This window comes from Plectropomus leopardus, chromosome 15 (assembly GCF_026936395.1).
Source record: "Plectropomus leopardus strain MGB_pleo_1.0 chromosome 15, ASM2693639v1, whole genome shotgun sequence".
In the NCBI taxonomy this organism is placed as follows: domain Eukaryota; kingdom Metazoa; phylum Chordata; class Actinopteri; order Perciformes; family Serranidae; genus Plectropomus; species Plectropomus leopardus.
The window spans coordinates 4995092-5012003 of NC_142190.1; the positions used below are offsets into that span (position 1 = coordinate 4995092).

Consider the following 16912-nt stretch of genomic DNA (forward strand, 5'->3'; position numbering starts at 1 on the left):
AGGGAGGATGCAGAGGCTCCCAAAGCCAAACTAGTGAAGCCCAACTCCCTCTCTTCATCCCGCTCTGGCAGCTCACGCTCAGGCACTTCCTCCACTCAGTCCATGGTGCACAACATGGGGCTCCGAGGCCAACGAGCCTGTGTTCCTGCTGTGGCGGCCCTCAAGGAAAACTGCCAATCTTCTTTCCCTCAGTCTCCACCTGGCTACAATCAGACAGTTCCCAAGACTCCTGAACCACGTTCAACACCAACCTCCACGTCTACCTCCAACTGCAAGCCCAGCCCTCCCCCTAAACTGAGTCCTGGAAACCTGACCCGCATGGGGGCCACTGCTGTTATGATCCCTGCCCAAACCAAGGCCTTCCAGACTGTGTAGAAGATGTAATCACACAGAGGAAAAGACCAGCCTCAGGACATGGCAACCAGCTGAACCCATGAGTTAGACTCTGATAAAGATCCAGTGTATATTCTCACCATTCGCTATCTGACGGATACTTTCAGGAATTTAACTCTTGGAGAATCTCTGCTTTACACTAACAACACAGGAACAGGCAACTTCTGGTGTTGTTAACTGAAGACACTGTCACCTGAGCAACATCTGTGGTCCTGTTTCACAGACTGTGATTTCAAAAGGCAAGGAGGTGTCTAAACTGAAGCAGCAGTGGGTTTCTTATGGAAGGAGAGGATTGCACGCACCAGGGAGTGAATGGGATGAGGTTATGTAATGAGGTGAAGTCAAAAGCGTGAGTCAGACTGAAATTTGAAAAAGTGATTACGTTACATAGCAACTTCATTCCTTTTTCAGAAGATGACCAACTGCTCACAGATACAGTTGAAAAGGTTAGAGTAAGGGAATGGGGAAAAAAGGAACAAACTTGACCACCTTCTTACATACAATACACCACTTTACACATGTTGCTAATAAAAAAAAATACTCTGCACCTGTGACTGAACTGATGAAAGTAGTTTAACTTTAGGTTGTTACAGTATATAAACAGGATGAATGGCTCTGATTGTATAAACAGATTTTTATGTGGACACTTCATATATCCATCAATACATGTGTCACACACTCTAATATGGACATAAATGAATCCCTTTGTCACTGCTTCCTCTGTGCTGACTGAAAAACCACGTAGATGTGCACCATTCAGTAGTTAAAGTGTGGATTCATACTGGAAATTTCATGTTCATACTATTCATACCTGACATGTCGCGGTTCCAAGATATTTCAGAGGAGTGCATAAGGTTTTCTGTGGAGGGAAATATAATTATCAGTATCATGGAGCACTTATATTTTTGAAGATTGTTACAGGGTTAAGTTGAGGCCCTACTGAGAAAGTGCCACATTGTGATGGTTTACATTTGTTTTTTTATCCTGTGTTGTGTGTCGTATACCTTCTTTTTTAATCCAAGAATGAAAAACTGAATGAATGTGATGCTAACCCAGCTGGCACCGGATGATGTCAATATGACATCAGAAAGACATTACATCAGACAGACAGCACAGTTTTGGTTGTAATGGAAATCGTGTTGACGATTGTCGAACAATGCTAGAATTTCGAGCTGTGCAATTTTGCAGATGATGTGTTGTTCTCCATACCTAACGACCAAATGACGTCATTGTCATTCTACGTCAAGATGATGTTGGCATGAAACATTTGGGGGAACACTGGATTTTGGTTACTTAACAACACAACTTTAAACAAGCAAAATATCAGTGTCATCTGTTTGAGTATGTCAGAATCATCATGCATTGGCATTAGACGTTATCTTGACATCAAATTTTTGGTCACCCGATGTCGCAACCTAAATTAAACCAAATATTGATATCTAGTGACTTTGGTGTCCAGCTGGGAAATAAGATGTGTTATATACAGTGGGTTTTTTTTCTCAGCAGTAAGTAAGTAAGAACTCTCTCCCATGTTTAAATGTTTATTTTGCATTTAAATGAGTTTTATATGCTACTCTTTAATTCATTTAGAAAGAGAGAAAATTACCCTCTGCACTCTTATTACATTAGAACTAAAAAAAAAGGATTTCTAAAGAGTGCCTTTGGTCATATAGTACATGCTCATTGTAATGATCAAACATACACAGTACTATTGACAGTACAACTATTTGCAAATTAGCTGTCTTTCACAAGGAGCATGGCGCTAACCAGAGTTAATGTAGGATTGAGGGGAGAGCTCCATTTATATCTGACCTATTGCATACCAGCAGACAGGCAGACAGACGGACAGACGGACAGACAGACAGGTGGACAGACGGACAGACAGGTGGACAGACACACAGACAGACAGACACACAGGACAGAATGAATCCTGCCCTTGTGCCTCATCTCCCATTCAGCAGAGAGGACAAACCTGATCCTTCTCCATTCCTCATTCTTCAATCACATTCCTTCCCTTCAATACATAATCTGCCTCTTATCCCTTTTCCTCTTTCAACTTGTCTTGTGAGTCTCACCACCTACTCGCTCGTCTCCCATGACACTGTATTCTTCTTATTTTCACGGTGGAGGAAGTTTTACATAACCTTGATTCAAGGACAGAGCTTTGTCACTGTTGCGTTCAAAGCCAAAGTGACTGTACAATTACTTAGATACATACAATAAAGATGTCACTCTAGTCAGTTAATCTTGGCGTGACTTAAAACACCAGCGAACACAACTCTCTGAATGGAAAGTGAAACTTGCACCAAGCAGACCTGAGGCCTGATGAACAGAGCAATACCTAAGGTCACTCAATGCTGCGATCCTTATTTGCTTTAGTGACACCTGCTTTTACAGGACTACAGTGCATGTGATCACTGATGTGTCAGAAAGAATTTTCCACCTTTGTTAAAACATTCCACTACATATGCTGAAATTTAGATTTTACATACCGTCTTTTTGTGGTTAAGAACAATCTATTTCCTGTAGTTAATAAAACTCTGGAGCCTGCAGCTGTTTGATAGGATGTAAATTGGCAAAAAATGTATTGTAATGTTTTTTCATAAACTACCACATTTAACCACATATAATTTAAGATTACCCTCCATTCAGTTTTAGGATCTCAGCATAGAGAAAATTGTGTATGATAAGACTATCCATGTTTTCATTGATGAATGACTGATGTGAAAAGCTGAGAATCTTGCAAAAACTTTCTTTCATTTCAGTTTAGTACAGTAAAAATAAGATGTTTTTATTTATTATGATTTGTGAAGCTGTAAGTACCACAAACAAGATTCAATTGACCTACGTTGTATTGGGAAATCTCAGAGACAGAAATCTCAAAACATGGACAAATGAAACTAACTGCCTAACTAAAACCACTAAAGGAAGGTAAGAAAATAAGATTATAATTATTATTTGTTGACCAATTGATTAAAAAAAAGCAAACAAGCACCTAAACTTACATTACCAAAAGCCTATGTACAATTGCTTTAAGTGCGCAGTATATTCTTCCAATAATTTGGTTCCAATAAGTTGTTATTTCCCTCTTTTCATTTAGTGACAATAAGCTGTGAGCACCAAATTGGATCAAACCGTGAAAGGATTAGATGTGTCATCATCACAACTAAACAAAATCCAACTCAGCCGTCATTGGCTAGATATAAAAGCCAATCTCTTGAGGGATTTTAGCTTGCTACAACTGGTCCCTTAACGACTTTGTTAAGAGACCAGCATACTTCATCAGAACTGCTTGTCATATAGCTGCTTCAGACCCCCCCACCCCACTCCTCAAAATGTGCAGGGATGGCAAACTAAAAAGGGATTGAACTTCTCTCTTATCTCTCTTTTTTTCACTTGTGTTCGGTATTATCACTGCTGGGTCACATTTTAAATAATAGTCTTTTGTTTTGTATGGAAAAGGCTCATATTTCCATTCATGTCCATTCCAAATGGAAGTAAGCACCATTATCAATGCAACAGGGCCTCCTGAGCTCCCACCATGCATACAGTGTAAAGTTAAAAGAAATCTATGGGGTGAAATCACCCAATAAAAGCTGAGGAATGATGGTTATATGCATGTTACAGATACTAAACTATGGGAAGAATTATGTTATTTTTTGCCTCAAAGCTTATATAGTATAGAAATGATACTCCTATAGATAAAAGTCATAGAAATCAAACTGTAAATTCATAAATATTATATATTTTTGGGGGTTTCCATTTGATTCTGAATTTGATTATTGTATGCATTCACTACTAAGTACTATGTACCCTCTTCAAACGTCTTTATGTAAATATGAATGGCCTTCTGCTGCTCACTGTACAGTTTGGCAGCAACACTGTGCCAAAAAGGTACTATCCGCCTGTTCTCTCTCTCATGATATTAATGTCAGGCTTTTATTTTGATGTGGGCTTAACCAAACAGGCCATGTACATAGTCCTCTGCTTGAGCGAAAGAGTGATATTTGTACAGAAACTCAGATTACTGTTGTTTTTTTTTTCTTTTGATCTTTTTTAAAAATAAAACTTTGAATGGAGATACACAGAGAGCTTCGGTCTTTATTCCTGGTACAATAACACTTTTTTTTTTTTTTTTTTACAGTCTGCCCAGTTTGTGTGTTTAAATGGTTTCTTGTTTGTGGTGGGTGTGCCTTTTTTTGTGCCTGTTAACAATTGTTTTGTTTTGTTATTTTAGTCATTTAAGTTTTGAATGCTATTTTAGTATTGCTTTCTCTTTGTTTTTTAAAGAAAGAAGTTTTTTGTTTACGTTTTTTGAAGACTTATTTTGTGCACTTTTACCGCCTTGTTTTTGTAAATAAATCGGAAATTTGTTCATACACACATTTCTGTTTGACTTTATTTTCGCTTTCCCCGGCTTCATTTGTATTGTTACTCCCCTCATTCCCTGAGCCTGATTGGGGAATGCAGCACTTTGAAATAACTGAATTTGCTTTGTTTATCTGACAAGAGCAGGTGGAAAGAAATAAAATACATTTTGACTGCTATTCAGTGCTGTGGTAATGATACGTGTTGACTAGTTTGATGTTGCAGCATCATTGAAATGCGACTGGGCTTCTCAGCACTGCAGGATACTGTGGCAGTAAGCTATTCCACATGATTTGTCATTTTTTTTAATGACCATTTCTACTGAAGTGGATGCAACAGTTTTGTGCGGTGAAAGAATCTGTCACAGTTTTATTAAGCTGCAGCCGTGCAGCTCTGCACATTAAGGGTTGCTTATACAACTGCACATTACCAGGCTGGGATTGGCAGGTCTGGCATTTGTCACCTTGTGTGCTGCAGGGCCGCCACCGGCAATGTTTAACTATTTTTCTTCCATAAATATATGTTTTAAAGATAGCAAGTCCTTGAATGAGTTGTTTAATATGTCTAAGTCTCTTAGACTAATATCTAAGTCTCTTGCACTTTCAGTAATTTCAGTAATTTTCCTTGCTGTGGTTTGCTTTCATATTGTCACCCCCCAAATGTTGTCCTTTTTTTAAAAAAAAAAAATATTCCACTATGTAATTTAATTTTATTTTATTTGATATATATGTTTATGTGTTTCTGGCTTGTAATGTTTCATATGTAAACTGCTGTTCCTAACTGGATTGTATTCTGTATTTAAAAATAAGAAAATAAATAAGAAAAAAAAACAGAAAAATCTGTCAGTAGGCCCACTTAATACTGGGACAGCCCAAATTAGGAGGTAACGCACTGGAAAAATGTAAATAGTCTACCAGTGTAAGTCAGGTGCAGTGGTACCTCCCGTTGTCACCTCCCCCCAAAACTTTAAATGGGTCGGTCCATCATGTAATGTCAGAGGTCACGCAGGAAGTAAATAAAACCTAAACAGGTGGCGTGCTGTCCTGCCCTCGCTTGGCGTTCAATGGAAAAAGTAGCAAAAAAATAAAAAAAAAAACTGGGGCAGGGAAGTTTCGATAAAAGAAAAAAAATACTCTTGGCTGATGCAACAGGATGTTTCAAAAGTTTGGACTTATTTAAAAAATAACGTTAGCGTCGAAAATCTTAGCAGCGATAATGACAGCAGTCTGCCGGCGGCATCACGCGGGGACACACGCGCGGCTGCAGGCTGAGGAGTCCAGCCCTGGATGTATGAAGAAGACCCGGGAACTGGACCGGGCGCAGGCCGCTACCGAGGACCTCCCAGCAGGTCCTGCATGATGTGGCGGTGCTAAGGGAGCTGGCAAAGCTAACCTCAAACAATGGACAGAGTTTGGACATATTGGACCAAGCTACAGGGCAGGGACAATAAGATGAGGAGCGACAACTTCTCAACAGGTGAGTCCACCAGAACTAAGTAGGGTGGACAGATATTGGTTTTTCGGGGCCGATACCGATTATTAGCGCTTAATGAGAGCAGTAACACCTGTGCTGTGTCGGCGTTAGTGTACCTGGCCTCTGTGCTGTAAAAACGCTCCGTTGATGAGATGCAGGTGATTTTTTACTTATTGTGCTTTTGGCCTGCAGGTGAATATTTGTCTTTTTTGGTTGAAATGCTGTGTTGGCGGTAATTATCACCTGTAATGGTGACATACTTTGTGTCGTTAAATCCTGTTTAGATGCCAGTGAATGTTTGTGAAACTGGGGCCCTGTTAATATTAAAGTTTACAGATTAATACTTGCTCAAGCTTCGCCTAGGGAATAGGATTTTGAAAAACAAGTTAATTCTAGGTCTAATTTCTAGTTTTATTCTGAATTCAAGCGATCAATTTATGTCTGTTAATGTTTGCTTTTTTCACTTATTGCAGCTGCACTGCTATACAGAGACACGTCAGGAGAATATTGCATTTCTAGATAAGTTTATCTCACTGAAACTACCCTTTTCTTCTTTCAAAAGCTAAGAAAAAACTATGTATGAGTACACTGACAAACAAAGAGGCCTGGCTTTTAGTGATAGACAGTTGTCAGTCGTCTGGGGCATGTTTACATTTTTTTTTACTTTCTGCAGAAAAATATAAACCTGGTTTAATGCCAAGTAGGTTTTCAAATGCCAGGGATGTTCTTACATAAATATTGTAAGAGGAAATAAAATTTAAAACACAAACAAGTATTGCATAAGAACAAGAAGGATAGCTTAAAGTTATAACAGTAATGTCAAAATCATATTATAAAAACACGTGCAATATATCTGCAAAACTGTCAAAGGAATGTGCATAGGTTCAATAATATAAAGAAGTAATTTGCTGTTATTTTAATTTTGTAATTGCATTTTTAGGAGCCATTTACAGTTCTCAGTCTCACACATAGACGGACTTTCTGCTGTGGTCTCATGACTTTAAGGAGAACTCAACCCATTTCACACATCAGTCTGTTTACAGGTCATAGGGGGGACTAAAGCGAGAAAAACTGGAAAACCTTTTGTGTCTCCAGAGGGAGTTAAAGTGTGAGGTTTGATAAATGTCTGATGAATGTCCTCAAGTAATGTCACTCGAGTCACTGTCAGTTTGGGCTGAAGACTGCAAGTTTGAAAATGAAAAGAATCCAGAGGTGTGAAGTTAAAAAGACATGACCTTAACAGACATATAGCTCCCCATCGCTGCTTGAGGCAACATAAGGCACTACTGGCAACACACCCAAATCTCTGAAAACTGTAAGTAGTAGAGTTGCATTGTGGGTAATGTAGGCACCAGCTTTTTTTTTTGCTTTTTTTTACAAGGAATAAGAATGCATGCAGTAAAATCAACTGCATCTCTGGTTCTGCTGTATTTTTTAAAAGCTGTTTATTATGAGTCAGACATTATAAGACTAAAATGCTCGTAAGCTCACAAAATTTAGCAATTTGATGTCATATTCCTTTATCTACACATGACATACTTTGATATACGCAGGAGATTTTTGGTGGAATAAGTATGATTTTCAATGAATTTGAGCATCTATTTATTCATTGGAAAACTGCCTAAAAGTCAGTTTGTTGAGAATTTCCTTTGCGTGTCAAAGATGGGCTGAACAAATGAACAACTCTGCCTGATGCATCTTAATTAAAACATCAGTTGACATACTGATGCAGTGACAGACCTGTACAAATATTTTATACAGAGTTCCCTGTAAATTACAGAAGATGAAAAATCAAAGTAGAAATGAAACTATTCCCATGAGATAAAGCAACAGCAGGGCCTTATACATTGAACTCTGAGGTTTAGTGTCAAAGGTGGCCATTATTTAACAGCTCAAAGTGTATCCAAGGTGACTGCTTGACAGCTTGACAGTTGATCCTAACATTGATACGTTGTGACGGGGCCGGGCATTCAGTGTTTAATGCAGACGCCGACAGAGAAACAATTTGCAAAGCTTCTATGAACACAGTCCAACTTGTTGATATTTCGGCCATCTGCTTGTCTCTTGGCCATGGTTTGTTGAGGAGAATCATGTGCATTGGCCAGAGAACAAGTTTTACAATCCATTGTGAAGCCAATGTTGCTCTCTAGTGGCAAAGGGCTGTCATTGCATTATAAGAATCAGACAGGGGATATGCAAACTCTATTACCATCTCTAAAGTCTTTTTGATTTTATGATTTGTGTTTTTGGATGATTTTTGATCATTTTATTTAACGTTTGATGTGTTGTATTCAGTGCATCCCTGCATAGTATTGCTTTTGTTGTTTTTGGTTTCTTTTCATGGAGGAAAGTTATGTTTCCCATGTGGAAGTATCAGAGCGCCATTCAGCTCTGCTCTGATTGGTCCAATGTCATCATTTAAGCCTGAGAGTGGACTGGCTCTCAATCAAGCAGATCAAAATCAGAGAGATGAGTTTGTTTGTGTCTTTATACTGCTAGATCAACTTTGTGATGAAAATTATTCCTGACGAAGATCTCTGCTAGATAGAAACATTGCACAATTAAAAAAATCACTGGGAGCTTTTAAAACAGTGTGCCAATCCACTATGTCTGAACTTAGCTTAGTTTGATTTTATTGAGCTGTAAAAGTTTTTTGGATGTGCATGCTCTCCACCCTGCTTGTTATGATGCAATGGAGAAGGATGTTTTTATGCTCTAAATTAAAAAAGCAGCACTTAGTTATTACACACAAGTACATCGAGTTGTCAAACTGAATGCAGCCAGTCACTGTAAGAAAAACACCGATGTTAGACGATTTTCAAAATGTGTGTATTTCAAATGCCAAAATATATTTAATCCAAATGGAAATGCAGTCATTTTCCCTCTGAAAATACTCAGGTTACATCAGTTACAAGGGATTCATCTTTTGCATTTATGAATATGGATGTATAATATAAAACTGCTGACAAAAGTTCATTATTAATAAGGCAGTACTAGTCACCTTTTGGCATTTAGCAAAGCACAAACATATCAGCATGGAGCACAGCAGTGATTGGACTGCTGGCTTTCGCCATCGCTGTTCACTTCCTCAGTGCTCATAAATCAAAGCCTCAGGGCACAGAGCCTCACCACGGTGCAGAGCTGCAGGGCTGTTTGCAGCTTGATAAAACCATGCATGATTCTTTCACTGCGGCGGATTATGACTTCCAGTTCAGTAGAAATGCTCATTAAAACAAAGAAATCATTGGTGAATTGCTTACACAGTACAGAACAATTATTAAATTGCCATGAAGCCCGACTGTGCCCCCACAACACTGCAAATGTGGTTAAAATAATAATCATAAATGTCCATAGAAAAGCAGGAAATCACAGTAAAAAAGGCAAAAGTAACATATAAGTGGAGAACACAGACTATGATTTTCACTTGGACCAGCTGGTCCAATCCCCTCCGGAGAGCAATAAAGGCTTATCTTATATTATTTTGCATATTATTTACATTATTTTATATTCCATTACAAATCTTATTCTGCTGTACTTGAGTATTTACACTGAGTCAAGACCATGAAGCAATACTAAAATGAAGCCTTTATTTTTAATTGTTGTCATGTGAAAAGCACTCAAACTCCAGTTTTTGTAAATGTCTTCATTTCAACTTGGAAACAAGGTTGCTTCATTTGCAGAAAATTATTTTTGTCCAAGGCTTACAAATCCCTTTCAAAGTGCAGGAGTGTAAAAACAAGGCTTTTTTGGGTTCATGAAAAGTTAACACAAGACAGCTTTCAGTTACAAATTTGTTCAAAACTTAAGCAATATTTTTGCTTAAACACAATTGCAAGATGACATTCCAAGAAGCATGGCGATGGACGCTCAAAACATTAGCAGGTTTATTTCTATGCAGCCGCCCACTAGCCGTCATTATTTCCAATTGAAGGCGACGTAGCCGTGATATGTTGGAGATAATCGAAAGGCAAGCCCCTTATACATAGAGCGGCCACGTATGAGGGATTTCTGGGAGGAGGTAGTCCACGATTTCACAGAGAAATTGTGAAATCAAAACTTACGGATGATTTGCGCAACTTTTGACGAGTTATGCAATGCTGAACATCATGTGACCTGTAAACGCAGAAAAGAAGTGTTTTTATTGCAGTTTCATGAGATATGGCTTTTTCGAATTGCCTAAAATACCACCTCATGTGAGCGTAAAAACCTTTCTGTGATAAATGGGAGTTTTTTCAATAATTGACGTGTTTCCATTGGGCTTATTTTATATTTGCAATTTCAATTTGTGCAATTTGAGGGTTAATGAAATCCCGCCTACCGACAATGTACTTTTTTTTGACAAGCTGAGGGATGCAGAACCAGCGAAGACAATGCAAAAGGCGAAAGAACCATTAAAACACAAACAGGGAAAGCTGTTGAATCCAGTTTCATTTTGTTTTTATCTACTATTTCTGAATTGTACCAAATGTGCACTGCAGTCACCTAGAGCCCCAATGCATTTATTCATGGGACGGCAGCCCTCAAGGTCTCCTCTGGTGGAAATGAAGGCCGGTTAATGATTTATGACTATGCAAATGTGTTTACGGCTGCTGTTGTGTGCCTCTTGAAGTGAGTTTTGTGGAGCCACAAGGTGTGTTTGTACTACAGCCATGTTTCTTTGCTTGTATATTTGCATGATTGTGTAAAGAGGAATATGATCTGTAACATAAGAGTGGTCTCAGAATTGAGGATTATCAGCTGATATTTAGCAAGTTCTTTAATTTGCAATGAATTTCTTAACTTTTTACCATGAATATTTAACTCAGTCAGCGTTAATGATACTGTAGTGCACCATTTGTTTAGCTTTTTCCATGTCATTTTTCACAAACGTTTTACTTGGATACATTAAATCAGGACAAGACACCGTAACATAACATATATGGGGCAAAGGATTTATGCTCATATGGGCAAACTATTTACATAGACATAAAATCAGGCATGTACACACACACACACACACACACACACACACACACACACACACACACACACACACACACACACATGCACACATGCAAAACAGCTCATAACACAGGGAGACAGCACATGATAAATGTAGTAACCCTGTGTAAGCATGCAGTGCTTCCCTGTGGGCTGCAGGATGACGCAAAAACAGCGTTCCTGCAAGTGTGCAGAATGTGAGCAGGTGTAGTTTGGAGTAAAACAGACAGCATAGAAGAAATGGGTCAGTTGGAAAGAGCCAAGAGTACCAAGGAGGGAGGGGCTGAGTTAGGAGGTGGATAGGTGTTGGTATAGTTGGAGGTAAGGGAAAAGAGGGAGGTGCAGAGAAGGCAAATTAAGTTGGAGGAGCACGAAAGATAAAGGAAGAAACAAGAGATTCCACTACTGAGACTTTAAGCAGAAGAAAAGGATGTTTGATCCGGCATCGTCCTCTGCTGGCCCTTCAGTTTTCCATCCAGCGGGCTTTGGGACAGTGAAACTGTAGTGAATGTAAGCGTCACGATGGTGGTCCAGGGCCGCGTTGGTGTCAAGCAGGGCTGCCATCTGCGAGTGTCTTCTCTCAGAAGGAGGCTGGCCTTCCACAGGGTCAAGTGAGTGTCTTATGTATCTTCTGCATTGATGGCATGAAGAGCAAAACTGTTTGCTGTCATTTATTGCTGCAGTTTTCTTTGAGAATGTTTTACTGTTGCATTTTTTTATTGGCAGATTTCTCTCAGAACAATGGGAAGAAGGCAATTGGCAACAAAAGAAAGAAATCAGTTAGAAATTTAAGAAAAGAACACGGAAATTACCTTAAAAACATTTTTTTAAATGAAAAAAGAAAAAGTAATAAAAGAACAAGGCCAACAAGACTTAGACAAAATGCATACAAATAATTTTAAATATTTTGATCACTGTAAGTATAGTTTTTACCTTTTTTCTTTATTTTTTCCCTAGACCTTTTTTCATAGTCAAAAAACCAAATTCTTAATCTACTTTTTTCTTACCAAGTTGCTCACTGCCTGTTTCCTCATGCTTTTGGAAGAAATTGCACCAGTTGTCGCTCCAGGTTTCAGAGGGTTAAACTAAAGTGTTAATGACATGTGTTGGTTTTGTTGGATCAATATCATTTAGCGTGCATAGTTTTTGTTTTGTTTCCATTTATGTTAGTGAGTGTTTTCTTACAGCGGGGAATGAGGCATAATGTACCGAAAATGGCCAATTTGGAAATTACAGCTTAACATTCCTCTACTAAAACCCCTCTAAATAAGCTTGGCTTCACTTTTTTAGCTTCTGTTCATGCATAAGGTGCTGCCATATGTTGTGATACGGTTTTCTGTAGGTTTTGGGCTTACTTTGCCCCATTCTGCAGATTATCTCCCGTTACCTTTATTGTGATGCCGAGATTATTTATACAGACCTTGTATCCTGCAAATGAATACAGTTAACTTTGGGTATGTAACTTTCGAGTAGAGGCTTAGTTAGTAAGAAGGAAGTTTTTTTCAGTTAAGCGATCTGACAATAAGGGTGTCAACATTGACTCAAATGTGTTGGTTTTTCTTTTGTTTTGAGATATGGCTAAAAGTACCGCGAAAAATGAAAACAGTTCATAGTTCAGCTTTATTGTATGACACATCTAGAGACACTGCATGGGTCACAAATAATGGCTTTGAGTACAGATCATTTCCTTTAGCTGATGAGATTATGAACATATACATTATTTTTTTTGTTATGTTTTCTCATTAGCGTTGATACTTTCTCCTTCCGCACTATAGGCCTGACAGCAGGACAGGAAAGCTGAGGTGAGAAATATTCATCAACACTGCTGATAACGCACAAAAGTTTCCTAAATAAGGCTGTTTTTTTTTGTTTTTTGTTTCTCTGAGGTGCTGAAAAGCAACTACTTTAGCTTTTCCAACACTGACTCCCTCTTATTGTTGATGAGGCAGCTGTCTGGTTTTGTTGAGACAGTTGTTTTGGGATATTTTCTTCAGTCCAGGTGCAGTTTCACTTTTTACAACCGGAGTCCTAGCACTGAATTACCTGAGACGCATTCACTATAATTTAACCCTTAGGGCCCGCTTTACTATAGAGTGCACATCCTCTCAAAAGTTGGACTGTGCTGAATTCAGGACATAACGGACATAAAACCTGTCATGTACGGGCGATGACTGTTCATCTGTCCTCAGTCAGAGCTTGGATGTCAGTGTTTGAGTGTCTGATGAGAGAGAAGAGGACTCTAAGGCATCTGTTGCCCTCTGCTGGTAATCTTACACACCCAGAAGCAATTACAGAAAGACAACTGTAGTCATCACATGTTCAGTAGGCTGATGATTCCAATGAATTTCATATGCAGATAGGAGTTTTTTCGGGCCTGACATATAGAATATTTTGTACGATATGGGATGTCGATTTAGGATGTCACTTAATATCGATGGACTTGGTCTTCCAGGTTTTATAGTGTCTTATATTGAGTAGTCAAAGTTACTTTGCAATCTTGCTTCTGTATTCAGTATTCCTTCATCGCTGCAGCACTTGTTCCCTCTCCTGCTGCTCTGCAAACTTATCTAATGTTCACTAACATTGCCTTGAGAAACATGCTGTTCTTGACACAATAGCCAGGGATTTTGTGAGTGTATCCTCAGACATGGGTTTGTATGATATCTAACAAATTAGCCTCCTATGACTGACGTTGTCACGTTAAGCACTGGACATAAAGTTACATCAACACGTTCTCATCCAAAGTTGTCACGTATTGCCGCTTTGTCAGTGGAAATTTACATCTACATATTTCATAATGCTTTAGGTATCATCCCCATCTTCAGTTTCGGGATGCCATCCCCAACAGTTGGATGCCTACATCCCAGCATTTTTACCTGACACCATCCAGCGGCGTATCATGCAGACACAACAGGTTCGAATGTTTGCAACTGAAGCTTCTGCGTATCATACTGCTGTGACAGGTGCTGTCTGGCCATCTGGCCTTCCAGCTGTCCAGCGGTGAATAATAACACCGCAACCTGTTTTGTTAACACCATCCAGCAGCGTATCATGCAGATGTGGAAGGTGGCATTTGGCGTTGATATCTTACGCCGAAATCACAGCAAAAGTGACGGTATTTAACAACTGCAGAATGAGAACTGACTGAAATATAACCGTAGAAGATTCTTTTTCTGTTCTTTTCTTGGTTTAATCCCACACTAGTCCGTGTGTGTGTGTGTGTGTGTGTGTGTGTGTGTGTGTGTGTGTGTGTGTGTGTGTGTGTGTGTGTGTGCGTGCGTGTGTGCGTGCATATACAGAATGTAAACTGAGCCTGAGATCTTCTGCAGAGTAAACCCATTAGCATCCACAACTACAAATACTATGATCACAGAGCTGTTAGTGGTATTGTGATACCTGTGACCTTGCCAGACATGATGCTGCTGTCATTCTGTTTCCACCTCTGAGGCTTGTATGAGATTGATTTGAGGCTGCAGTGATGCAATTCAACACTCTTCCCTTTCTGAGGGAATACTGTGGTTGATCTGCTCGGTATCTTTCAGGAAATAGAAACTGCTCCATTGATTTCATGGGTAGGGTTTGTATCTTAAAGGCACTACCTGCAGTGATACACAGCATTTAGACTCTGATTTTGCCATGCAGCTTCGGGTGTGGGCCACATTAAATTTGCATGTTTTGGCCAATAACACATTAGCATAAAAAATGACGTACATCACAGGAGCTTGTCCTCCTCTGCCCTCCAACACCACCTCACACAGACTGCCCTTTCCCCTCATGCCTTGCAGGTGTTTGAACAATATTTGATAATTAAATATGGATTTTTTCCTTAAAATAGAGATTTTTTAAAACATTTTTGGAAATGATACTAAGATTTTGTAAGGGTATATTTTTAACAAATTACGCTTTTCTATATTGATCTCCCTATTTGCACCTCAAAAATAGAGGACCAGCATCCTCGTAGTACCCATGGTTCTCTTTCTGGAAGTTTTAATCTGTCTGTACATTTACATGATTCTAAAAAAATGAAATTATTGTGTTAATTCAACTAAAATTAGACTTAACTACTTGCTGATTAACACAGCTGCGGTTGGGGGTTAATGTATATACACCTGGCCTAGATGTCCTGTGCAGGCTCCATAGTCCCTGTGCTGGGCTGTGACCCAGAAGTCAAACAGCGTAACTTCGTAGAAGAAAGCTGGAAAAAACAAAAGAAGAAAACAAAACAAAGTTGCCAAGTAAAGCGTTGAGTGTCTAGATATGGATAGTGCTGTAAAGTTATAAATTACATTTATGGCATAAGATATTTTCCCCATTTCACAAACACTTGGCCTTAATTTCTGACATGAGTTACATACACGTACCCACATGTATTAGGAGATTAAAGGAGCAGCTGCCAGAACTGAGCAAAACAGACAGTAATCCCTGTCAGAGCATCCAGTGTGCACCCTTATCAGTGCCACTGAATGAGATGGAGACACAGAGAGATGGAGAGACCTTGGCAGAGTGGCAGGCGTGCTCCGATAAGCGAAGAGGAGGTGTTTCAGCTAAAGGGAATGGAGAGTGTTGAAAAAAATGCACAGTTGGTCATCTTTCTCCGTCTGCCTGGCAAATGCCTCCATCTGCAGAGACAGAGTCTGCTGCATATGAGAGAGAGTGGATGTGCTGCTGCTACTGCTGCTGCTGTACCCTCACACACACACACACACACACACACACACACTCACCTAGGACACAAAGACATGCGCAAAACACCTCACACACACTCTCAGATGAGGCTGGAAGCAGCAGGATGAGGCTGCTTGCTGAAGTTACAGCAGGACTGGGCTTTAGCTATTTTTTTGTATTCGGTCTGCCCCTTTTGTGGGTGCCGCTGCAAGGCATCGAGCCCTGCAATTTAACACGCAACCTCTTCTGCCGCCCCCACACAACAACAACAACAATACAGCATGGTATGGAGTGACTGACAGACTGAGTGGGGAGAACAGGCGATGGCTCACGGACAACTCTTTCTGCACTGATGAAAGGCTTCAAGCTGACCTGGTAAGACTGCTGATGGACTCTTTTCTGGGTGTGTGTGCACACATGTGGGCTGTCGTGAAGTTACAAGGTGCTAGTGTAAAAGTGGCTCAAATTAAAAGCGATGTTCATAGTTTTTCTTTAATGATTTTCTTACATCTTCACCGTTCTTGTCTCATCTGTCTATTCTGCCATCTGTTCACCAAAAACCCTGTGACCTCAATAGCAGGATTTATTTGCTATTGTTAATCACTATCCACCAATGAAATCCTAATTTTTGTATTCCTCTCTCTTTTACTCCTATCTTTTCATGTACAATCCATTATATTTTGCAGTATATTAAAGCAGAAACACCCAGTCATAGAGAATGCATGTGTGAGTGTTTGCAGGGAACGTATAGTGAAAGGACAGAAGATTAAGTGTAAAATTTTCTCAATCCATTTTGGTTTTTCCACATTGGCTTTATTCATTTATTTATTCATTCATTCATTCATGCAGCTACCATGCTAGCAACAGTGGCACTACAACACTCGTTCTATAGGTCGTCAAATATTGCCACTTTTGCAGTGATTTCAGCATAAGATTCAGGCGCCAAAAGCCAGCTTGCGCAGCTGTATGATATGCCGCTGGGCAGCATCAGCTGAAAACGTAGCCGAACAGAACCGGTCATGGTGTTATGACA

General features: G+C 39.5%; 2 protein-coding genes across 12 annotated transcripts in view; both read left to right on the plus strand.

The window, feature by feature from the left end:
• clmpa (CXADR like membrane protein a) overlaps positions 1-4772 on the plus strand; it is a 97117-nt gene extending 92345 nt beyond the window's left edge. Inside the window, exon 8 of the mRNA XM_088088751.1 lies at positions 3-4772. Within this exon, the coding sequence (XP_087944877.1) occupies positions 3-375 (373 nt within the window). The 3' untranslated portion in view covers positions 376-4772. The remainder of the gene's footprint in view (positions 1-2) is intronic.
• Positions 4773-5769: 997 nt separating this feature from the next.
• Positions 5770-16912, plus strand: part of LOC121952800 (protein Aster-B) — a 44082-nt gene continuing 32939 nt past the window's right edge. For 2 of the 11 annotated variants that reach the window (XM_088088524.1, XM_088088525.1), the window contains exon 1: positions 15919-16254. In XM_088088524.1, coding sequence (XP_087944650.1) covers positions 16232-16254 — 23 coding nt within the window. In that variant the 5' untranslated portion in view covers positions 15919-16231. Of the gene's footprint in view, positions 6238-15915; positions 16255-16912 lie in introns of those variants that run through there. The other 9 variants (XM_088088528.1, XM_088088529.1, XM_088088530.1 and 6 more) reach the window with 7 other exon arrangements.